At 50.5% G+C, this 24818-nt stretch overlaps 1 protein-coding gene across 4 annotated transcripts in view; it reads right to left on the reverse strand.

The window, feature by feature from the left end:
• The window catches only part of AGAP1 (ArfGAP with GTPase domain, ankyrin repeat and PH domain 1), a 410505-nt gene that overhangs the window by 175141 nt on the left and 210546 nt on the right, over positions 1–24818 (reverse strand). For all 4 annotated transcript variants that reach the window (XM_008138427.3, XM_008138426.3, XM_054722794.1 and 1 more), the window contains one exon: positions 24641–24733. In XM_008138427.3, coding sequence (XP_008136649.1) covers positions 24641–24733 — 93 coding nt within the window. The remainder of the gene's footprint in view (positions 1–24640; positions 24734–24818) is intronic.

Consider the following 24818-nt stretch of genomic DNA (forward strand, 5'->3'; position numbering starts at 1 on the left):
GCAACACCTCTCAAAATAAATGTCTAGTCAAGGTTTTCTTAATGAGTGAGACTGCTGGTAACTCCTTTTTGAACAGGAACTCACCATAGTTCGTTATTGCATCACTCATCATCCCATGTTAATCAACAACTTCTATGCTTTTCTCTTTTTCATCAGAGTCAGGGCCCCACAAGTGTTGTCTCCACTCACCGTCCGCCATCGTCCCTCCTGCTCTTTGCTCGACTGCCTGTCCCCTGGCTCCCTCCATCACCGCTGTCCTCTACGGCCTCACTGGCCCCTGACACCTATGCACACTGCCTCTGTCCTCTTCCTGCTGATGCCCCTCTTTAACGAGCTCAGTGCTTTCTTTCCCCACGACGGCACCGCGGCGTTTCTCTCGCTCTTCTGGTCTGTCTCTCGGTTTTCTCCACGGGCTCGTCTTCCCTGGCCCTTTCCTGTGAGACGGCGTTCCTCGGGTGCCCGGACTTCCCTCTCCCCTTCTGTGCAGCTCCTCGATGTCACAGACGCGCATGCCTTCGGCTGCGGTCTCTGTACTGAGGATCCCCACGGCCCAGGCGTCCCTCATCTACAAAGCACCCATCAGATGGCTTGCTGTGGCTATTCCAGAGGCTCCTCAAACTCGGGATGTTGAAAACTGCACTCACTGCTTTTCCCGTGGTCCCATTCCTCCTGTCCTGCTTCTCACCTCACAACGGGTCCCACTTCTATGAAGGTGACCAAGCTCGAAATCTCAACATCATTTCCTCTTCCTTTCTCCCTCATCCTCCACATCCCACCGGCCAATCAGTCCTGTCCATTCTACCCCCATTCAGTCTTCTCTCCACTCTGGCAGCCACAGCCGTCCCGAGGCCACCAGGCTCTCACCTGGGTCACTGTCCTGCCCACCGTTTCCTCACCGGGCCCCGGGCCCCTGAGCAGCCGCCATTCGGCAGCCACGACAACGGCGCTGATGTCCCGCACGTTGGGAAACTGCTAGTAAAACCTGGGCCAAGGAGTGCTGAGATCTGATCCCTCCCGTGGCCAACGAGGTGAAGAAGGAGCTGAGAAAGAGGCCAAAGAGAGGGGATGTTTGCAACGCCTTCTGCGCAAAGGCGACACGTGGCAGGGTTTCCTCTCTCCCTGTGTACATGACACCACGCTGCGTCTCTAAGCCATCTCCTAGGTCCTGGGCTGAAACGGTGTCCGAAGCCATGGGAAGTGCTGCCCCTGCACAGTGGCTCACGGCTGGGAAAGGCTGGTGCCAACAGGTGTGCGGCCTCTGGGGGGCGTGCTCGCGGCTGGCCTGCCTGAGTCTCAGAGGAGAAAATGGAAAACCAGGGGCCGCGGGGGACGACGAGTTCCCCGAAGATCACAACAGGATCTGATTACAAACGTGCCTCTCCAATGTTTTGAGTAAACAGCTAATATACTCTTGGCTGGAAAATTATTTTGCTCATAAATTATTTCAGATTTTAATTTTCCCCTTTTCTGGTTATGCCGCCTCCCTTCATTGACTTTCTCATTTTAAAGAGAAGTTCATAATTCTTTATAAGTTTCTCTCATCCTGCGCCGGTGACATCTATTTCTGAGTGGAAATCAAGCTACAAAAACGTCTTTCAAATGATGATCATCTGCAAATAAGGAAGCATGTCGTGTGTGAACGCACCCCTCTTCCTGGGACTCGCAGCCACGGCGGCCTCCTCCATCTTTGCCTGAGCTTCCCCTAAAGGGCTGGTTCTCAAGGGGGGGGGAGGGAACTGGCTGGAAAACCGTTTCAAAGAAAGCTCCCCGTTCACAGAGCGTGGGGTCTGGCTCGGCCAACACTAGGTTGGCTGGTCTGTGACACTCCGGCGGACTCTGGGGAATGATCTTAGGCTGAGCATTGCCTGGAGACACCCAAAGACATACCTCCGAGACTGACAGTCACTGTGCAATATTTAAATGAAAGAGAACGGCCTTGTGTTCTTGGACACGTTATTTCAAACTCATCCTATCGTGTGTAAGCTTTTCCCACCAAAGACTGCTTCATGCTCAATGTAGACCCAAGTCCCCGGGGAGGGAAATACCACAGGGGAGTCTTTTGACATCTAGACCTCCGTTACACTAATTATCCAACGGGGTTCATTTGCTAGATACGGAAATATTAACAATGTGTCTCTTGGAAGAAATTTTGCTCATTGGCGGTAGCTTGAAGAGTAGCTTTATATTTCCAACTGGAATTCCTGAGTAGCACGTTTTACTAGAAAGTCTAAGAAACTGGATTTTCACTCTACGTCCAAAACACTATGTTCACTAAGTTATGCGTTGTTGTTGCTGTTTTAAGTCTTTAATCAAAGAGCAAAGGCCTTCTGTTCATGAAAGGGCATCTCTGGCAAACACTGAAAAGCTGAGGACGGAGCGTGTAACACACAGGGCCAGCGTGCTTGTCCCCTCGGGTTCCCCTGGGACTCTCTGTCTCAGCAACTAGCAGAGCCGGGTACACACTACGGTTACTAAGCGGCTTTCTTGCTAGGTTTCGAGTTCCTGGAGTACAGACTGTCTCTCTTTCCAACCAGCTTCTTTTTGTGATGAGCGATGGTGTCTAACACAGATATACACAGTCAGCAAATGCTGCTGGAAATTTATTTGTAGTTAATTAAATCATTTCTCAATATTTTGGAGCAAACTATTTTGAATTAAGTATTCTAAACACTCATGCACAGGAAAAACTGTAAGAAATACCAGAAAGCCTGGCTCCTATTCTTCCTCCTACCTATGAAATTTATAGCAAATGATTCCTTTGTCACTCTTCACAAAATTAGTTTGACGTCAAGTAAATAGTCATGGCCCTAGCTGGTTTGGCTCAGTGGATAGAGCGTTGGCCTGTGGACTGAAGGGTTCTGGTTTCAATTCTGGTCAAGGGCACACGCCTGGGTTGAGGGCTCGATCTCCAGTAGGGGGCATGCAGGAGGCAGTTGATCAATGATTCTCTCTCATCGTTCATGCCTCTATCTCTCTCCCCTTCTCCCTTTCTCTCTGAAATCAATAAAAATATATTAAAAAAGAATAATAAATAGTCATCAGTGGCTACCTGTTCTTCATCAATGACATTCCATGACACTCGTCGGATGTCTCAGCCATCAATTGAACATGTCACACAAACAGTACAACTTTGTAAAACAACTTTGCCGCTCTGTCCCAACACTCCCTGCATGTGCTCCCCGGCTACCTTTTCATGCTCACAGAAACTTTTTACGTCTAATCAACGTACTGACGAGAAAGGAGACTCTTCTCCCATATGTCATTACTGGGATGTAATGATGCTGAATGTGTGTTTACATATGTTTATCTTTATAGAATGCAGAGCTGATGATGGGGTAGCTGCCATTTCCTGAGCTTGTTACTACCTGCCGCCTGCTTTACAGAGGGTATCGATGATGTTGGAAAAGGGCTGTCTGATCATTCCTATCCTACAGGTGAGCTAACTGAGGTGAGGAGGGGTCTGCCTGAGGCACACAGCTGGTAAGCAGAGTCTCGTTCTACAAAGCTCAGATCTGTGGACCTTCCAAGTAGTCCTGCTTCCGACCACTGGTGCTTGTATTGTGAGCCTTTATATTAAACCAGGAGTCCTCAAACTACGGCCCGCGGGCCACATGCGGGTGTTTTTGCCGTTTTGGTTTTTTACTTCAAAATAAGATATGTGCAGTGTGCATAGGAATTTGTTCATAGTTTTTTTTTAAACTATAGTCCGGCCCTCCAATGGTCTGAGGGACAGTGAACTGGCCCCCTGTTTAAAAAGTTTGAGGACCCCTGTATTAAACGTTCCAGCTTAATAAATACTATTACTCAAAAAAAATTTTTTTTGTTAATCCTCACCCAAGGATATTTTTTCCATTGATTTTTAGAGTAGAAGGAAGGGAGAGAGGGAGAGAGAGAGAGAGAGAGAGAGAGAGAAACATTGATATGAGAGAGACACATGAATTGGTTGCCTCCCACACGAACCCCAACTGGGGCTGAGGATGGAGCCTTCAACTGAGATATGTGGCCTTAACCGGAATCGAACCCACAACTCTTCAGTCCATGGGCCGATGCTATAACCACTGAGAAAACCGGCGAGGGCTTTTTTTTTTTTTTTTAATGTAACACTGCTATCACATTTAACCTATTCTCAAAACCCTGGGACTCACTCTCCATCCGCCCGCCAGTTTCTGACCTGCAGTTTAACAGACGCCTTCGGAACTTTTTGCAGAGGTCACCACGAAAAATGAGCGTTCGCGGCGGCAGCATTGCTTCCCTCCTTTCTGTGCTCGCATCTCTCCTGCCCGGGTTCCATCTCTCGGTCCCTCAGCTCCTACCCAGGAGGCAGCTTCAGGGGAAACCCCAGGGGCCCGATTCTCTGGAGCCGTTAGGATGCAAACAGGCCGCCTCTGCGAGGCAGGGGGTTGGCTGCCTCCATCATCTCCCTGCAAAGTCGATGAGCCCTGAACTTCTGGAAGCGCCCGTGTAAACTGGTTAATTTTAAACGCCTGCTCTTAAAACGTGATGCGCATCCATGCTGTTTGAAATCCGAGAACCCCAGGAGAAAGATGGTGATGGAACACGAGAGCCCACGTTCCTGAACGAGCGCGCTGCTGCCTGCAGGCTGAGACGTTCACTCCGCGATGATGACGTGCCGCATTCTGTGTGTGACAGGGTTTTGACGCAATCCCATACTCCCACACGGGCCCGGGGTGTGCTTCCCAGGTACCGCGTCTTTGGGTTGCCTCCCCGCCGCTCCCTGCGGATTCCTCGGGCCGCGCCAGCAGCGCTCTAACTACCACTCACCCCCTGGCTCCTGATCAGGGCACCTTTAACAGAGAAGGAAGGTAACAGAAGCTGATGCCAATATTTACAGCATCAAAAGTTTGCTTCCTTAGGGGGAAACGGGCTAAAGGGCTTTCGCGGCTTGCTGTTCAGTTTACTCTTTTGATTGCTCTGCCACTATGTAAATCAATTTGTTAATGTTCCTTACAAAATGCATGAGCCAGTTACACTGACAAACACACAAAGCTCATTCGTAATTAGCAGTTAATTAGTAAGAAGGAACAGATGCTGTTAGAGTTTCAGCAGGCGAACAGGTTCTGTAAACAATGCTTATAAATCTAAATGAATTTATTAACCACAATACAACTGTCAACATTTTGTTGGCAACCATACAAAATATGGTGGAATCCCCGAAATGTCTTCACAATGTATTCATAGTCACATGACAGCGGGGCCTCTGCAGCCTCGGGCTGGCAGTTCTCAGCCACCCGCTTTGTCTTCCCGAGATGCGGCCGGCAGGTGGCTTAGTCATTCCTTCCCACCTTCACCTCCCACTCATACTGATGAGGACGTCTGATGGGATGGAACTTTCTGTGCTGGCAGGGCCAGAGCCCAGGACCCAGAACCTTCCAGCAGTTCCCGTCCACTGGGACGGACAGACATGCACCACCCACCTCCCCCCAAGAAAAAGCTGAGTGACAGGCCAGGTAACACAATAAAGGAGCAGGCAGAGGACCAGGGGAGGAGGGGCCCTGCCTCAGGGAAGGCAGGTTTTGAAGGACAGGGGCTCTATGAGCAGCATCTTAAGCTGGGACGTTCAGGAGGTGGAGAAACAGGTTACAAGCCGAAGAACCTCTCTGTGGAAGGTGGGGAGGCGCCAGACACAATGTGCTTGGAAACCGAGAAACTTTATGGGGTGGCTGGGAGCCACGGGGAGGCTGTCTGGAACCAGACCAGGGCTGGGGTGGTGGCTCCTGGGCCTGCCAAGGGCTTTGGACATCTTGGTGCAGGCAGTGGGGAGTCACTGGGGAGGGGGGGTAAGCTAAGGGGTGACAGAATAGAAGCGCCATTTTCTGAAAGCCTCTGGCCTCAGCGTGGGACACGGGTGAAGGGGGAGCACAGGGGGCGGGGGTGGCTGTCCCTCCAGGGAGGCTATCCCGCAACCCAGGGGGAGGGGAGTGAGAAGGCGGGGATGAACACGGCGGGGGGGTGGGGGGGGGGGGAATGAGCTCGGGAGGCATTTCCTGTGGAGGTTGAAGCCTGGGAGGAGGGAAGGTGACACCAAGGTTTAAGCAAGTCTCTTCCTGATCTGGTTCCTGAAAGTCATTCCCATTCACCGCAGCTAATGAATCGCACGCTCTGGTGAGACCACGCAAATGATTAGAAGGTGGGACGAGGAGTCTGACCACCTGCCTCCGGAGACCGGACGTCCCCCACGTCGGAGAAGCCGCACCCTCGTCCCCGTAGCCGACCCTCAGCTTCTGCCCAAGTCCCCACCCTTCACACCGCTCGCCAGCCGCCTGCCTGATTTCAGAGCCTTTCATTCGGGGGTGACCTTTCATTTAAATGGCATTTTCCTATCGTCTCGTGGGGACCTCCTTCATGCCAGTCTGCAAAATGACTAATGGGCAAAACGAATGCCAACTCCAGGGGACAGTGCTCCCCAAAACTGACATTCCAGATAAAATATTTTCTCAAGGCCAGCACTGAATGTGTGAATTAGGAGTTGTAACGACGGGTCTGGCCTGGAGAGATGGGGGACCTCTGCCCTCCTGGTGCTCACGGCCTTGGGGCACTCAGCAAGGTTAACCAGCTCTGTTCTAGATGTCGAGACGCCTCCAGCCGTTTGAACCGGGAAAAACTGGCCTCAGTGTGAGTGAATCTCAACAGAACAGCTCACTGGGCTGAGCCAGCCAGTCACCTGAGCGGGCCAGCTTGGGCTAACTCGGACCCCAGCCCAGGGACCAAACTATTTAGGATGTTGTTTTACAGAATGAGCTGTGCCAAGCAGCTGGTCCTGAATCACTTTGGTGGGTTGCAATGAGCACTTTCTAAAAAAAAAAAAAAAAAAAAAGGACAAAAGAGAATAGATTGGAGTGCGGTGCACTGAATAAGTATTATTTCACAGAACTTTCTTTCAACTACACACATGTTTGCATACATGTGCACACACATGTACACACACTACATCATAACATAAGACGTTTCTTACTATGTGTTGTGGCCAACAAAGTCTGAAACATGTTGAAACAGCCAGTAAAAGGTTTGTGGGGACTTGTAACTATCACAACATAGAAACATGGCCAAAGCGAGCTCAGATGGACACTTGCTCTAATCATGACACTGGTGTCCCTAACTGGGAACTCATGTGAAAAAGCAAAGGCCTGTGTTTAACAAACCAGCCTTTCTGAAGCCTCTGCCTCGGGGCATCACAGAGCCACTGGCATCTGCCACCTCAGGACATGGCCATCAGTCCATCAGGCTCCGCCCGAGGTGCATGGAGATGCTCTGGCCTGGCCGAGGCTGCTGGAGTAGCAACCGAGTGGCCTTGCCCAGGCAGCTCTCAGCGGGTCAGCACGCGGGCCTCTGTCCGCTGGCCCCTGCGGCTCCTCCCTGGGCAAGGCCAGTCTCCCCTCAGAGCTCGGCCACCAAGCTCCTGTACCCCAGGGTTTCAGGGCCCTTGCCTAAACGTGATCATTCCAGCCAAGCCGCGAGAGAGTAGAGCCGGAGACCCAGACGACCCTGTGGCCAGATAACCCCCAGCTTACACAACCCCTGCCTCTGGGCACTGCCCCACATGTGCTCACTGTGCTGGCTCCCGGGCACCCTGACCCAGGGCTTATGAACTGGGGGACCTTGGGCAAGCGACACCTCCTCCATACAGGCAGCCAGGTTTCTCCCAACCACAGGCCTCAGGACCACAGGGCATGTAAGTGCGCTGGCAACAGCACTGGCCCACCTCCAGCCCTCCATGACCGCTGGCTGTTAGTGTTACTTTTATTGTCTCACCTTCTCCACTGAACATGCTCTTCATGTCACCTCCATGGAAAACCGACACCCTTCCCCGATTACTGGCACTTGGCATTCCTTGGGACAGTAGGAAGGGGGGGACCAGCACAGGCTGCACTCCAGTGTCACCTGCAAACCGGTCCCCCCACCCCCATAGGACAGTCCCCCTTCCCCCACTGGGACGTCTCCTGCAGGTTCTAAAGCTTCGTTCAAACCGGCAGAACTGACTCGGGGGTGTGGCCTGGGCAGCGCCAGGCCCGAAACACTGGGGTTGACAGCACGTGGTAACGGTGGCAGGAGATGAATACACTTACCTACGAAAGGCTGGCTATCTGCTTAGTCAAAGGCTGAAGTTACGGAGGCCTGGGGAGGAGAAACCTTTAAGGCATGATTAACAAAGGAGGAAAACAGGGGGAATGAGATTCAACTCCGAAAGTCTTGCAGCTTCTCAACGCCAGAAATCACTGCTAATAACACTGAAATCAAAGGCAACCGAGGAAATTGTGTAACGTACATCAAAGCGAATGCCAACATGCTTAATTATGAGGTTAGCAGGCCAGTGGTGAAGACGCCAATAGGAAAACGAGCCACCTGAAGCAGCCACTTCACACAAAAACGCAATTAGTCACTAAAAATGTTTTTAACAAATGGTAATAATGGCAGTTTATGTTTTCTAAAAAATAAGATACAATACCGATCTATAGTACTCATTAAGACTAAAACAACACGTGCACACGAGTGTATGTATGCACACACACAGAATACCCAAATGTAGACTTAAGTATGTAGAAATAGCTCTTGTAAAGTGAATTTGTATGTTTTTCCTAGAAAACAACTCGAAAATACAGATCTAAAGCCTTAAAATCCCTGTGCCCTCTGGCTAAGCAAATCTACTGTTAGAAGCTTATGCTGGGACATCGGGAAGAAGGAGCACAAAGCCCGGGTCCCTGGGTCCCTGCACCCGCTGCCCTCAGGGGCAGGAACCAGGGGCTGACGGGGATCTGTGGGGAGGAGACTTCAATGGTGTCCCCGGGGCCAAGGCTGGAACCAGAAGCAGGTTCCAAATGGCCTGTGTAATGTGATCCCATTTTATAAGTACGTTAAAAGACAAACCAGTTATTGTTCTATTCATTCATTCATTCATTCATTCATTCCCTAAAGAAATATTTATTGACCACCTATTAAGACAACAACTGCAACCAAGAGTCAAGACTTCTTCCCTAATGGAAACCAGAGCAGGTGGGACCAACCAGGGGACACACCCTGGGGGTGGCGGGGCGGGCTGACGGGAGACGTAAATTTTGTGAAGTAACTTTCAGGACAGCATTCTGTGAGAAAACACGTAAAGTAAGAAATGCAGAGCGAGTGATGATGGTGGAGTTAACAAATAAGAAACCATGGTGAGGAGACTCCTTTCACCCTGGTCAGATGCCCCGCCTGCCCGAGCACACCTCCCAGCAGGCAGAGGAGGGCCTTACGGCTCCCTGACCAGCCCCATCAGTAAGGCAGGCAGGTAATGTGGCCGGTAATGCCACCGGACAGCTGGGAGGGCGCCACCTGGAGTACAGGTCCCACGAGGGTTCCCAATCTGTCTACTAGAGCCAGCACCTTACCACCCAGCTCATGCCTCCGCCTGCCTCTCCTGTCCCTGGAGCACCTGTGCCTGCACAGCGTCCACAGTTTACGTTAAACGTGACCTTTCACGTGTGCACTGACCAACATGCACACAGACTGAACTTGGAAGATCAGGGAATAAGCGTGTCAAGTCTACAAAGAAGGAGTTCTCGCCACAACTTTATGCTTAACAGATTCAATGCTAAATGCAAACAGGTTCTGCTTTTCCTGACAAAAAGCAAAACATTACCACCTATATTTGAAAGTTGACACTGAAATAAACATCAGTTGCCCTAACTGTAGCAAAAGCATAACGATAGTTATGCATGTAGGTGATCGAAGGGGAGGGCAGCAGAAACAATAACAGACTGACCTAAAAGGAAGGTAATGACATTTTTTCAAAATGTCTTTTATGTTGCTTTTTGGGCCATAAGCACAGTCAACAAGACATTACAAATGTGTTCTCCGCAGTGGCGCCGAGGCCACCGTGCCGGCAGCTGTCCAAAGGCAGTCAGCGTCCTTCCAGAAACCCGAAAGGATGGCAGTTCCAGGCCCTTCCCCTAACCAGCACCAACACGTGCATCATTCCGATGTCATTGCCAGGCTGTGGAGAGCAGAAAGGGATGGGATGGGAAGCAGACCCCAGCGGCTCCCGCCAGCCCCGGCTCACTGTGCCCCTCGGATCCACACTCAATTTCAACGCGGAGGGCCCGGCCTCATTTTCTGCCAGTATCATTTCGAGGAGCAATTTGCACGTTTCTACAAATGGTCTTTTGTATGGTTATTCTTGCTGAATTGCAAACAATGAGAAAAGACTTCCATAAATCAAGTCGACCATCTCCTCTGTAGATAATAAAAGGAGGGTTTACATTAGGGGGAAAAAATCAGGGGAACCTCCCTCAAACAGGAGCCGTGGAGATGCGTCCCCTCTGCTGAAATTACCCAGGCCCTCGAACGCACTGGTTACCTTGATGAGAGCGCATAAAACCACAGTGTGCCTGCTGTGTTTAAGGCATCTATGTTTATTTGCTTCTGCAAATATGAATGTGGGCAGTCCGAGGTAAGCACATATCTAATCTAAGTGTGAAAAACATTTTTACAGCTCTGGGAATAGTCGCTGTTAACTGAATGCAACAACAAAAAAGGGAGGAAAAAAAGAGCACACGCGGACCCCAGGGAATTACCAAATCAATTAACAAGTAATTCGGGAACTAATTTCTATATTGCCTCTTCGCACAGAATTGTATCTTTAATTTCTCCTGCAATAAGCATCTTGGTGATGGCCCTCACACGCGCTGCCGCTGCAAATGAGTTTACAAGGATCTCTTTTTGATTGGCTACACGCATTATTTCTTCACAGTTCAGTGCGGCCGCAGCCAAGTGCTCCACGATATTTAATTATACCGGTAGCTACCAGTTACCAATTTGCAAGACCCACAGTGAGTACAGTACATTTGAAAGAACTAGTAATCAACTAATTAAAACCACAGTGAATTCCAGATACTCCAATTACAAGCAACTGCTGTGGAATCCACTTAGCGATTTCTGCATCCAGGGGGAAGGAGATCGGGAAGGTCTGGCTGCACCGTGGGGCCAGACCTTCTCATTCACCCCGTACAAGAGGGGAAAACAAGCTTTGATGCCCTTACACACGCACACACAGACACACACCCACGTGTGCACACTCACACACATGCGCGTGCACACGCACAGTACCAACCCAAGGCCCCTCAGCCCTGGTGCGGCGCAGGCACCCGTCCGCTCTGAGCAGGCCCTGGGTGTGCCCTGTGCCTGAGATTCTAATCTACCCGATGAAATCACACTGGGAGCTCAGCAGTGGGCCAGACGACCACGGGTTGTGGAGAGAAGCAGACCTGTGTTTGAATCCTGTCTTTGTATTATACTGGCTTACGAATGCTTGTGAGCAGAGCCTCAGCTCTCTCATCTGGGAAACGGAAAGATTACCGCCACGAAGCCTCGCAGGGCTGGCGGCGGATCAGAGCCTGCTGGGGAAAGGATGCACCCAAACTGCTCCCCCACCCCCAGGAGCCAGACCTTTTCAAATGTCATGACCTTTATATGTTCTGTCCCTCATGTGTAAACAGTCAGATCAAACAGCACAAAACTTAGAAAAAAATGCCTGGCTATAATACAATCAAAATATCTTCAAGCGTTACTCGTTAGTTCTACGTTTATTAAAGCTGGAGGATGAAGAAAATGCCCGTGATGTCGACGTTAACAGTGGGAAGAGCATTGGCGTAAAAAAAGACGGGTCCGGGACCCTGCACACAATAATGTGTAACCTCGGGGCAAGTCATGAACCTTCCTGCGACTCAGTTTCCCTCTATGTGAAGTGAGGCTACTTGCCAACTTTAAAGACAGCACTGTAATTCCACAACAAACACGAGGAAAGTATTTGGCCATTTGGGCAAAAAAGGGACGATCACAGGGAAAAAGATGGTTAATACATAAAGAATTACTATATGTCAATGTATTGCAGAAATGTATGTTCTTTATTCTGAGGTAAATTACTGAAGAAAACCATATAAACTCCTGAGCAGAATTACAATTCTCATGCAAAAACTGACCTGAGACCAAACCCAGGCAGACGGGCGGGTAGCAGGCATCCTGACTCCGGTCCTACCCCTACCAACCACACAACCTCCACCAGAGCTGCACCTAGCCCAGGGATGGGCAACCTTTTGAGCTTTGTGGGTCAAACTTCGCCAAAAAACTGAGCATAACTTGAGTAGTGTGTCACTTTGAGGAAAAATCATTATTTCGCTATATTTATAGTTTAAATAACATAAATGTATAATTGTTATATATAATTGTATTTAATAAACCTCAGCAGCCGCGTGTCATCCGAAATGGCTACGCGTGTCAGTGCTGACACGCGTGTCATAGGTTCGCCATCACTGACCTAGCCACTCCTGCTGTTTGATGAACGAACTGACGCTTTTAAAGGAAATAAACCCATAGCTTTTCTCAGTCCCTGGATTCATTGAGAACCTACCATGTGCCCACCCTCCAGGGCCCTGAGTTTGGGGACTGCCCCCTATTCTCACTGGATCTAGCTCACCAGGTCCACTCACTCCCAAAGGCTCCTCCTCACCACCTCCCCTGCTCCTCCTCACCCAGGGCTCCTCCTCCTCACCCCAATTCACCAGGCTCCTCCTCCTCACCCCCCCTCCTCCTCACGCAGGGCTCCTCCTCCTCCTCCTCCTCCTCCTTCTCCTCCTCACCCAGGGCTTCCCCTCCTCCTCACCCAGGGCTCCTCCTCCTCACCCCAATTCACCAGGCTCCTCCTCCTCACCTCAACTCCTCCTCCTCATCCCCCCCCCTCCTCCTCCTCCTCACTCCAACTCTTCCTCCTCACCCAGGGCTTCCCCTCCTCCTTACCCAGGGCTCCTCCTCCTCCTCCTCCTCCGACTCAGTAAATTCCAAAATTGCCCCCACTTGTCCCTTCCCTCCAACACAGGAAGGCTAAACAAGCACTTACCTGCCTGTTCTCAGATGATAAATCAATGACCATTGAAAAAACAAGTCACAGGGAACAATCTTAGCTGTCCTTTCTTTTCTCTCAGGCGGTGAAATGGATGTGAGTTGCACATATTACTATGTTAAAGGGCGAGAAGTACTTAAATGTACGGGTTTACATGGAACAACTGCCCTTGAAGGTTTATTTCGTGGGAAGGCATTTCGTGGCACTTAGACTCCTAATTCACATGGTACCAGGGGGAACACAGGCTTTGCTCCCCTCACACGTGCACACGGACGCACATGCACACACACGGACCCCAGAGCACTTTACTCTAAGACTATGCACATTTGTTAAAAAAAAAAAAAAGTTGTTTTCATTTTCTAAACCTACTTATTGTTGAATACAATTCATATTGTTAATGTTTTTAGAAAATATCAGCACAGTATCAAAGTATCTCCCCTCAGTTATTCATCAATATCTTCAAAGGGAAAAATGATAACTTGCAATGGAGAAACTCTGCCGACCCCCCTCAACCAAACAACCAGGTGAATGCCACCAATAATAAGCTAATATGGACGTCGTGTGCCCCTGCTGAGGGCACTGAGGAGGGCGCAACAGTTTGGAGTGTTCCTGCCAAAAATGCATAACCCCTATCCAAGAGACAGTATGGTGCAGCGCAAATTCACTCTCCAGGGTAACTGGTCAGGACTCCCTATCAGTGGGAGGTCAGGAGAGGCAGGAGACTGGGGAGCTGTCTCGGAGAGGAGGGGAGCAAGCAGAGAAACCACCCAATGCCAGTAGGCTCCTGGCCTGGACCCTGAGATGGGCGTGGACCAAGGTCTGCAGGTGAGCTCAGCTGCCCCTCTGCCATCGCCCGGGGGTCAAAACGGTGGCTGGTGACAGAAATCTGTCACCACTAGGGAAAGCCAGGAGAAGGGCATATGGCAACTCCATACTATCTGTACAACTTATCTTCAAGTTAAAACAGTTCACAAATGTTAAATTCTTTAAATTCTCCAATAATCCCTCCCCCCATTCACTTGTGTTCCTATTTGCCCAGTTTTAAACCAAAAGCACAAATATTTTCATGTTCTAATTGGAAGATCCCGTTTTATGCTCCCAGTTATTCTGTATAAACATGTGTGCACCTCCACAAGTCTTACAATGGACCATTTCAGTGGCTGTCTACCAAGGAATATTCAGCTGACAACCACTAACTTCACTCCTTGTTTGCTGGAGTTTGTAGTTCCCAGGTTTTAATATGATAAGTAACGCTGCTAGGAACGTTTTTGTGCACTGAAGTTTTTTCCCCTTTCTCTTGAAGAATTATTCCCTAGGGATAAATTTCTAGGAAAGAGATTACTGGGACAAAGTGAATAAAATGTTTTATGTCTTGCATGTACTGCTAGCAACACAGCAATGCATTTCCTAAGCTGTTTTTTCCTAATTTCAGCTAAGAGTAGGATTTTATCATCTGTTGTTAATTATAAAACAAAGTATAAATTGATTTCTCATTGTTTTAGGTTTCTAGTACTTTAGGTATGAGCAAAGAAAGGCCAAATATCCATCCATGTCTATTTGCTTCTTGTTATTTCCAACCTCTTCTATGTTACTCATATGTTTGTATAGCTGGTACATTCATACTTTTCTACAAACTTAATTTTATGCATATTAAAAACAATATACATTATTTTTCTATAGAAGAATTTTTAAAAAATTTATTTTAGAGAGAGGAAGGGAGGGAGGGGTGGAAGAGAAAGAGAAAAACATCAATGTGAGAAACATTAATTGGTTGCCCTCCACCCCCCATACATGTCCCAACTAGGGATTGAATCCACTACCTGGGCATGTGCCCTGGCCAGGAACTGAACCTGCAACCTTGTATGGGATAACACTCCAACCAACTGAGCCACACTAGCCCAGGGCCACAGAAGAACTTTTGACGATTATCATATTCTTGTTTCTAGCACTAATTAGAATCAAGAAGGTTGTTGTTGATGTAGACTGAAGAGGGTAAAAATTTGGTTATTGTAAAAACAGTCCAGAGTTACTAAAATTTATGAGTTTGACATAAACAATTCTTACAAAAAAATTACATAATGAAAATATTTGTTTAGATGAAATTTTGTATGCATGAAAACCGAAAAGCAGCAGAGAAGTTTGAGAAGAAACCAGTTTTCTTGGTCTTGACAAAGGTTTTATTCTTTGAAGATTAAAAGATGTACTTCTGGTTTCACCAAAATATAGTCTCCTATGTATTACACGAAACAGGTAAATTTAGAGAAAATGGAATTAAAAATTATTCTCTCTTCAAATATATCCACACACATATATATATATTATATATATATATATATATATATATATATATACATATATATATATAAATTTTAAACAAACAATGTATTTTTTTATTGACTTTAGAGAGGAAGGGAGAGAGAGAAAGATTGAACTGTTGTTCCACTTATTTATATATTCATTGGTTGATTCTTTGTATGTGCCCTGAGCGGAGATTGAACCCACAAGGTTGAATAGGGATGATGCTCTAACCAACTGAGCTACCCAGCCAGGGCTACGTTTACTTTTTTAAACAAACATAAAATTTGTTTTGAAAAAATAAAATAAAATAAAAATAACAACAAAAAAAACAACCAACCAAATATTTTACACACTAACCAATCTATTGCCATCACTACTTCCCACCTTCCTGCCCTGCCCTATAGACACCGTGGGAGAGGGAACCTCCCCGCCGCCCGCCCCCCCGAGTGTGCTCTCTCAGGAAGCAGGTGGGCACAGAGGCGTGGGAGGACCCACACGTCCACACATCAGGGAAGGTGGCAGCAAGAGCCCAGGTGTCAGGGCAGGGAGGAGAGGAAGACACCATGTCGCCTCGGGGACAAGGTAAGTTTCCTCGAACAGGAGCCCGTTGACATGGGCCCTGAAGAGGCAGATGTGACAATACTGGTCCCAGATTAAAGGGACCAGTACCCTCCAAAACCAGGGAGCCGTGTGTATGTAAAGAGCAAAGAGCCCCAAGTGACTCGGTTTCTAGTCAGGGGCTGAAATCTTGTGAGCCAGGCCATCGCAGGAGGACCACGCCATCCAGGTGCCAGACAGCACGTGATTTCAAGGATGGCCCCCACATAAGACAGGGTGTCGGGCTGGGACCCCATGAGGAGTAGACCCAGCTACTTGATTTCTGCTCTGGTTTAGAAAAGATGGTCATTGTAAGCACAGATCAGATCAGGAATGAATGGACAGCAAAGACTGTCCAGAAACATAATCTAGAGAACTCCTGGAGTTGAATCCCAGCTCCACGCCCTTATGAGCTCACTCACCTTGGCGACGTGACTAACCTCCCCAAGCCTCGGACACCTCTCTTCGGCTGGCAGTAAGTTGTGTCTTCGGGTGGCAGAGAATTAAATGGGGTCAAATGATTACAGTGACACAAGCATAGAAGATCATTTGCCCAACGGAGAAGATCCAGTGAAGTCACTTTGGCTGATTATTGGTGCTTCATTTTTCCTTTAAAAATCAACCTTAAGGGTCTCCACTGACCAGGAGTAAGGTATCTTAACAGTTGCACAGCACGGCATAAGGGGGGTGTTAGATGCTTCTAGTGCAGGGGGGAGGGGGTGGGGGTAAGGAACGTCCGGCCCATTGGCTGTACCATTTGGTCTGGCCCTGCCAAGAAAACTGAAGGTGGGACTTGAAATTCAATAAATCTAGGAGCTTTATCCATAGCAACGTGACTTTTGAGTTGATACTTTTGTATGGCCCTGGAATGATATAAATATCCAAATGGCCCCTGTTCCGGCGGGATGGGAGCCAGCAACGGTCTTATTCCAAGTAACAGGTTAGTGCAACTTTAAAGGGTTTGAGTCCAAAGCCTCAAATCAGAATGTTTTGAATCTTGTGTGTTTCCTACTGAATACAACAAGCCTCATGACGCAGGTTCTTTTGATTCTCCAACACGCTGACAGGAATCCAGGGCCTGGCCTTGCACAACCTGGAAGGCCTAAGGCAGAAGAACATCTGCATGGAGAGGCAGACCGCTCTCGGGGTCACAGACCCGAGCTCCTGTCCCAGCTCACTAGTCGCCAGCTGTGTTACAGGCCGATTTGTGCCCCCTGCCAAATCCCTATGTGGAAGCCCTAACCCCAACGTGACGGTATTTAGAGAGAGGACCCTTGAGGTGATCAAGGTTAAATAAGGTCATTTGGGTGGGGCCCTAACCCAGTGACTGGCGGCCTTATAAAAAGAGGAAGAGACGCCAGGAGTGTCCACACACAGAGGACACAGAAGAAGGCCCCCGTCTACAAGCGGGGAAGAGGGGCCCCACTGGGACCAACCCTGAACGTCCAGCCCCCAGAACCATGAAACTTTCACTTCTGCTGCGCACGCTGCCCAGCCTGTGGTGTTTGTGGTGTTTGTGGAACCTAGCAGAGCCGCACACTGTGATGCTGGGCAACTGACATCGTCTGCCTGAGCCTGACTCTTCTCATTGGTGAAACGGGGACCATCGTACCTACTACTTCCTGGCTCAGGGGAAGACAGCATGAAGTCCGGCAGTTCTGGCACTCAGTAGGTTGTACATAAACATAGGTTTACCTCGAACCCTCCGACGGATTGTAACTACTCAGCATCATGAGCCCTGCGGGGATGAAGAGATGAGTGAAGACACCTCAGATTTAGAAAGAACACGGGACGGTCGCTCCGAAAGGAAAAGGCCACTCTGGCCAGCCCTCGGGGCACTGCCTGCAGGCGTCCCCTCCTGGGGAGCCTAGAGCGCTGAGCTGCCTCGGGTCTCCCCTCCGCACACGGCCACTGTGTGGGAACACGTCAGCTGACGTGGGGCGATCACCACCCTCCAGAGAGTTCTCCAACAGGCAGCCACAGACTTGGCAACAGGACTCCGCCGCCTCTCCTCTCAGGCTCCTCTGGCCCCTCCTCCCGCTGCCGCGCTCACTCTGCCCCTCCCGCCTCTGGTGACGCCCACGCGTACCTCCAAGTCCAGTGGAATTGCACCCCACCTCCATTTCCCTCACCCTCGCCCTCACCCTTCCAGCTTAGACTCCACCACTGCTGAGCTCCTGGGACTCCTAGGGTCCTTCCAACATACCTCCATGCAACCCTACCCACCAGTACTGGAGGCCGGGGGTTGGGGTCCTCACTGCTTGTCTGAGTCGCTGACATCTTATCTACTCTGTCCCCAGGCCCTGGCAGAGTACCAGGCATGTCTGCACAGGGTGGGGGTATGGCTGTCACAAACTGATGGAGTTTGATGGGAAATAATGCCCAAACCTAACATCTTACCGACTCCACAAGACACAAATAAATTCCGGCGGTACATGCCAATGCTAGCTTTGAGAAACGATCCTGTTTGTGAGTTTATTATTTCTGAGCTCATAAGGAATTGGATATCATCATCATCATTGAACTTTTAAAGAAAACAAACATTTTTCTGAAATGCACCACTTAGTCAGAGGGTGCTGCTTCTGGATTATGGATACATAGAGGACACATTGAATTTTAAAGTGAACTTCCTTCCACTCTTGGAAATAACACCCTGTTTGCTGGCAGTTTATATCGCATCAAGCACCGCAGCATACGTTACTTTGCATCTCTCTCCGGCAGACCTCGAGACCAAGGGAAGTAATATTTTAAATTATTGTTCAGGTTTATATTTATAGGATGGAGCATGTATTTTGGTTCATGTCATGTCTGTAAGTGTTTTGTAGAGACCACAGGGCCACACACCTACATTGCCAAATGGGTCAGAGGACGGGGGAGGCTGTGCCCTCCTCGTCCACAGACGGACGACTGTCAATTCCCATGGAAGCATCCAGATATCCTCCACTGTTTTGCCGACGACAGGAGGAGATTTGAGGAATCAAATTAAAGGCTTGTGAGGCACCCACCTGACCCACTCAATTAATAACCGTAATTGGCTGAGCGTCTGGCCTGCACCAGGCTGGCCGCAATGCTCTCAGGGAGTTGCTCACCCAAGTGAGGTAAATGAGCTCTCGGGGCACCGGGGGCCACGTCAGCAAATTACCTGCTTCTGGGGCTCTAAATGGGCCCCCGGTGCCCAGGCAGAGCTGATTTGCCACATGGGTGGACAGCCTATTCCCGGGGCGCCTTCTGCTCACCTTGGCTCCTCTGTGCTCAGGCTCAGTACACAGGAGCCCTCGTCATGATCCCTCCACAGATGCGGGGCAGAAGGCACGGCACCTGCAGCATGAACTCTCCCGTGTTCCCCAGACAAAGAAGAGCACCCCACCCCGTCTTTCTCTCCCCATCTCCAAGTTTCAGCTGGGTATTAGAATTTGAAAGCACATGACATTGAGCAGTCGACCAACCAGCTGTGAGCAGCGTCCAACTTTCAGGAGACGTGCGAGTGAGTGTCATTAGGTGGCTTTTCTTCTGCCGACGCCACACAATCCAGCCCTCGCCTTGAGCCCAGGTTCCAGACAGCGCAGGTCAGCGGCCTGCGGCAGGCCGGCCGAGGGGATTAACTCCAGAGGTTCCTTTCACTTAATGGACAATTGCTTCTTTCTGCTCAACTGAGAATCGAAACTGCGCACAACTTCAAAACAGTTCGCAGGACGGTGGGCGGCGAGTGCTTCGGGAAGTTCCACCGCTGCTCTTCCTCCCCGGCCCGGGAAGGGCTGCCCCGGGGATGCAGGCGGCTGTTGAAAAACCTTTGCTCTCGTGGACCGTCACTGGAGGTGGCCACAACATCCGGGTTCAGGGTCAAAATTAAGACTCTGACAAACCTTGGGAAGCCGGTGGGTGCCTGTGCTGTATCATGGGGCATCATGAACATGAGAGGCTCACCAGGTCCCCACAGAACCTCGAGGCCCAAGGACCCAGGAAGTACGCCCTGGCTTGACTCGGCAAAGCCAGAACCGAAGAGCGGGTGACCCAAGTGACCATCCTGGTTGACAGCACGGCTCAGGTCTCGCCACACACACCTCTTCACCTGAATGTTGTCAACGGCAACGCAGACACGCTTCTCTCAAATTATCGACCAATTCATGAAATAAATTTAAAAATTTCCAAAAGCAGTAAGCTGATAGTGTTTTGTCCATAAATCTCTACAAGTTCTCTGTGAGTCCCGTTAGCACTTAAATCTTTAAAAAACAAGCTGCCGGGCACGGGACGCACTGGCCATGCTGATCAGGCCTGTGGGTGCCTCCGAGGGGGCTGCACTCGGGAGGGTCTTCGCTGCAGCCTCCTTCACAGGGCGGCCCCCCGCCCTTCCCGCACCCCCGCTCCACACCCACCCCGGGCCGGACCACCCCGCGTGGCCCGACGAGGAACGTGGCTTGTCTTAAGGAAGAACAGGCTCCCAAACAGAAACAAAGTAACAGACACATAATAAAGCAAAGAGCCCGGCCAGCGTGGCTCAGTGACTGAGCGTCGACCTATGAACCAGGAGGTCACGTTTGATTCCAGGTCAGGGCACATGCCCGGGTTGTGGGCATGCAGGAGGCAGCTGATCAGTGATTCCCTCTCATCATTGATATTTCTATCTATCTCTCCCTCTCCTTCCTCTCCGAAATCAATAAAAATGTATTTAAAAAAATAAAGCAAAGAGCCTTTTTTACTCATTTTCACTAAAATCTCACAAGCAACATCCTGCCTCAAGATTCAGTGGTGTTTTACTGGTCCCCAGCAAATCTGAACTATAGATTGTTTTTTCCGTTGTGTAAGCATGACAAGACACACTGATCAAGATCTTAGAAATGCAAATATACTGGAGCGCATGTTAGTAAGAGTGGGCGAGGGGAGGCGAGGCCGCTGGGTCTGTTTTTCGGAGGGAGGGAGCGAGCGTCACGGGGCCTGGCTCTGGCCGGGAGTCTGCGGGGTAGGGGGTGAGGCCAGGGCCCGGGCTGCGGATCTGTCCTGTAATATAGAGATTAAAAAATGCGAAAGGGAAGGAAAGAAAGGAGAGCACACAGCTGCCGTCCCCCAAACAGACCTCCCATCTGCCACCCATGATTTGCATGTCACCTTCTCCGGGCTCATTTGTACTTCATTAACTGCCATTGACTTAACAAGATTTATGCAAATGACACCATAGGAGCTCCCCAACTCCCACTGCAATCAAGTGATTATGTATGTACAACTCTCCACAGCAATGAAAAATTCATACGTGACAGGCCACTCGCCGCCGAGCCGGGCCTCTGGCTTTCTCTTTTCCTTGCTTTGCTTTTTAATTTTTATTCCAGTAGACTTATCTTATTAGGAAAGCAAGAAGACACTCTCTGAACCAAATCTCCTCTAAGGCCTCAGGAAGGACAAAAAAGGGGGAGGTGGGCCCCGGTCCTCAGGAAATGAAGTTATTTTGCAGAAAATAAGTCATATTCTTGATGAGCAGCCCTTCCCCGGGAACAAGGGAGAGAGGAGATCCCTGCCGGCCGTGACCCTGCTGGCTCCCACCTGGGGGAAGAGCCTCCGTCCTCACAGCGAACAGGCTGTGAGGCGTGAGTGATGTAATTCACCGGAACACGGACCGTCTATAGGATGAGTCAGGTGGGAGCGTGCTCAAGACGGCCTCGTCTGTGTCCCAACCCATCGGTACAAGGTCCCCGTGGGGAGGGGCACAAAGACGGCCGCAATCAGACACTGGCCTTCCCCAGCCAGTACCATGACTGGCCCCGAGAAGGTCGTGGAGGTTCCCAAGGGCGTGAGCGGGGGGAGGGGGTGCCCGGCACGCAGGGCAGGGCTGGAGCGAGGGCTGAGTGCGGAGACAAAGCGCCGTGCTTCTGGTGAGAAGGACGGAACATGCCTATGGCAGAAGCTTCCCAATGGATGAATGGCTGCTCCCCCCCGAGAGCCACGAGCGCCCCTGTGCTGTCCCTGGGGAAACTCGGCCCTGCAGGTGCAGTCTGAGAAGTTTCTCCTACGCAAGCACAGGTACTCTGTCCGAGGTCAGGGTCACACATGTTACACACGGGGTTGCTTCCTGAAGGCTCCTTGCCCGGCAGTGGAGAGGCTGGAAGGTCCAGGCCCCATCCTGACCGCATCTTACGCTCCCTGGGCTTAATGTAAAATAAGGAAAACACAGCCACCCCAGCATGGCCATGTTTGGAACTCAATGGGATGCTGTATGCAAAGTGCTTCATCCTATATAATAAAACCCTAATATGCAAATCGACCGACCAGTGGAAGGACCAGCAGAACGACCGGTCGCTATGATGCGCAGTGACCACCAGGGGGCAGATGCTCACTGCAGGAGCTGCCCCCTGGTGGTCAGTGTGCTTCCACAGAATGAGTGCTGCTCAGCCAGAAGCCGGGCTCAAGGCTGGTGAGCACAGCAGCAGTGGCAGGAGCTTTTCCCGCCTCTGCTGCAGGCAGGAGGTAAGGAGCGAGGGGTCCAGGACTGCGAGAGGGGAGATCAGGCCTAAGACGGCAGGCGGACATCCCCCAAGGGGTCCCGTACTGAGAGGGCACAGGCTGGGCTAAGGAACCACCCCCCTCCAGTGCATGAATTTTGTGCACCGGGCCTCTAGAAGAATAATAATAAACACTAATTTAACTGTCCTTTATTCAACAAACAGGTCTGTCAGGTGTCTGGAATATGCTGGTGTCGGCAATGCCCCTCAGGCTCCTTCCTCTCAACCCTCTCCCTTCCTTTCGGCCAGTTGAAGTCATCCCTCGGTGGGGGAGGGGAGCGGGGTAGGAAATCAGACTTTTGCTAATGATCTCGGTGCCTTTATAAACACGGACACACAAGCGTGTGAGATAAATCTACACAACCGTCCACACACCCACACCACCTGGGGGGCCCACAGAGAGGCGCCGGCAGGTGCCGAACATGATGATTCGAAGATCCAGACTTGCTGGAATTAAAAAATTATCTCTGGAATCTCCACATGCCAGTGTTTCAAGGGCCTTGGATCTGGTCCAGCGCCCCGTCACAGATGCGGACCCTGAGGCTGGACGTCCTATCAGGTGTGGGTCTCCAGGATGAGCTCACCCGTGGACACAGCATGTGGGGGGAGTGTGTGTGTGTGTGGGGGGGGCGTGGGAGGGTGGTGGCTGCAAAGAACAAGGAATCCTGTGCACGACTCACCGGGAATGCAGACCTGACTTAGACGTCCACAAGGTTATTTTGAACGTTCGCAATTAAAAGGCTTCCAAGGATTGGCTCGGTTTACACTTCAGGGTTGACGTCCTTCCTCACACAGACTGGACACCGAGCCTCCGAGGAGAAGCAGGTCCCCACTGAGCGACTCCGGGACCCAAGGCCTGCCTGGCCTGAGCAGCCGCCCTCGTTGACAGCAGGCGTGAATGAAGGGAACAGTCTAGTATGAAGTGCTAATGTCCCCAGAACCAATTACCGAATGAGAGTAAGAGGGCAAAAGGTTTTTATAAGTCTAGCTAAAACAGTATCCACAGCATAAAAATCACACATTACCGTTACGTCATGCAGAGAGCTGGGTTTATAGACGAACACACCGAGAAAGAGTAAGTGTGCGTGGACCTCCCCAGGGAGGGAACCGCGAGAGGGAACACACCCACCAGCAAAGGGGACGGAAGTGGGTTTTTCTTAATGGGGCCCCGTACCAGTCCACACCGTTGTCGGCCAGGCTGTGAACGTGTCTTGTGAGGAACCCTGCGGCCTCCCTGCTCTGGTCCCCCCATGACACGGTGCTAACCCCTCCCCGCCCCCCCCCCCCCCCGCCGCCCACATCTAACCTGTTCCTCGTCCATAGCAGCTACGGCTACATTCCCAAAGGTGCGGGCCCTTTAAGGGTGGCCAGTGCCAACACAGGTTCCTATAGCTGCGGAGAACCGCCAAGGTGCGGGCAGAAGGGGATGGCGGAGAACGGCCGCCCAGAGGGTCATCGTGGTCACAGCGAAGTCCATGAGAGGCAGGGCCAGCATCCGGCCCCCGGGCTTTCCCTCGTTCAGGCGGGATGCACTAAGAACCGATTGGCCTTCTTTAACCAACTAAAAAAATGGCATTTCCAGAAGCCACAGCACCGGGTTAAACTCTTCATTTTCCTTGGAAATACAGCAGCAAAAGATGTCACGTGAAGGCCCGTTCTACTTGCGACATAAAGCAATTTGGTGTCTGGTTTCCGGGCTAATGAAAACCTATCCAGGCTAGCAACCTGGGCCAAAACAAATGCTCGCATTCAGTCCTCTTGTGTAATGAGGAAGTTTAATTAAGGCCCCCCATTACAGCTGTAAATGTTCCTTTATATAATAAGGTCTAAATGAAACCGAACCTAATCAAAGTTACAATTCCTTCATTAGCAAATTACAAACAAGAGCGCACAGCTGACACACCGGCTATGATTATCACAACTAATTGCCTCGTTGTTACAAACTAGCCTGAAACGGTGTTCAGATGTCCGTCTGCGAGAGCAAATTAGGGCCACGTCGGGCTATTCCCGGGCTCACAAGGGGCTCTTGTGCGGAGATCTGATTTACCCCCGTCGACCGGCGGCCGGCGGCCCAATCAAAGCCCAGCTACAAAGGCGGCCTTTGAAGCCAGCTCAGCCCGGGACGCGCTCCATATGCAGGCGGGCAGACCGCACTTCATTAGGTCTGTTGTCACATTTTCCCTCTTCTTATTCTAATGATCCTATTTTAATACACACAGGAACCTCTTCTAATTGATGTCAAGTGAGTGACTTCCACATTCATCAACAGAGCACATCAAACAAACCTCGGCGCGCGAGCCAGCGTCACGGCCAGGAGAGACGGAGGTGTGTCTCCGCGGCAGGGAAGGAAGGACGGGCAGCGGCGTACCTGTTTAATTGGGATGGCTCGGCCGCTCCCGATGCTGTCTGCACGACTCTCCAGGCCTTTCTTCTCTTTGTCTGGGTCACTCCCTTTCCGAGACTGCAAAAACGAAAATAAAGTTAGCATTTGGCCGGGGCTGCGGCTCACAGATGGCACCAGGTCTGCCCTGAATTGCGCACTTTCT

Source organism: Eptesicus fuscus, chromosome 11 (genome assembly GCF_027574615.1).
Source record: "Eptesicus fuscus isolate TK198812 chromosome 11, DD_ASM_mEF_20220401, whole genome shotgun sequence".
In the NCBI taxonomy this organism is placed as follows: domain Eukaryota; kingdom Metazoa; phylum Chordata; class Mammalia; order Chiroptera; family Vespertilionidae; genus Eptesicus; species Eptesicus fuscus.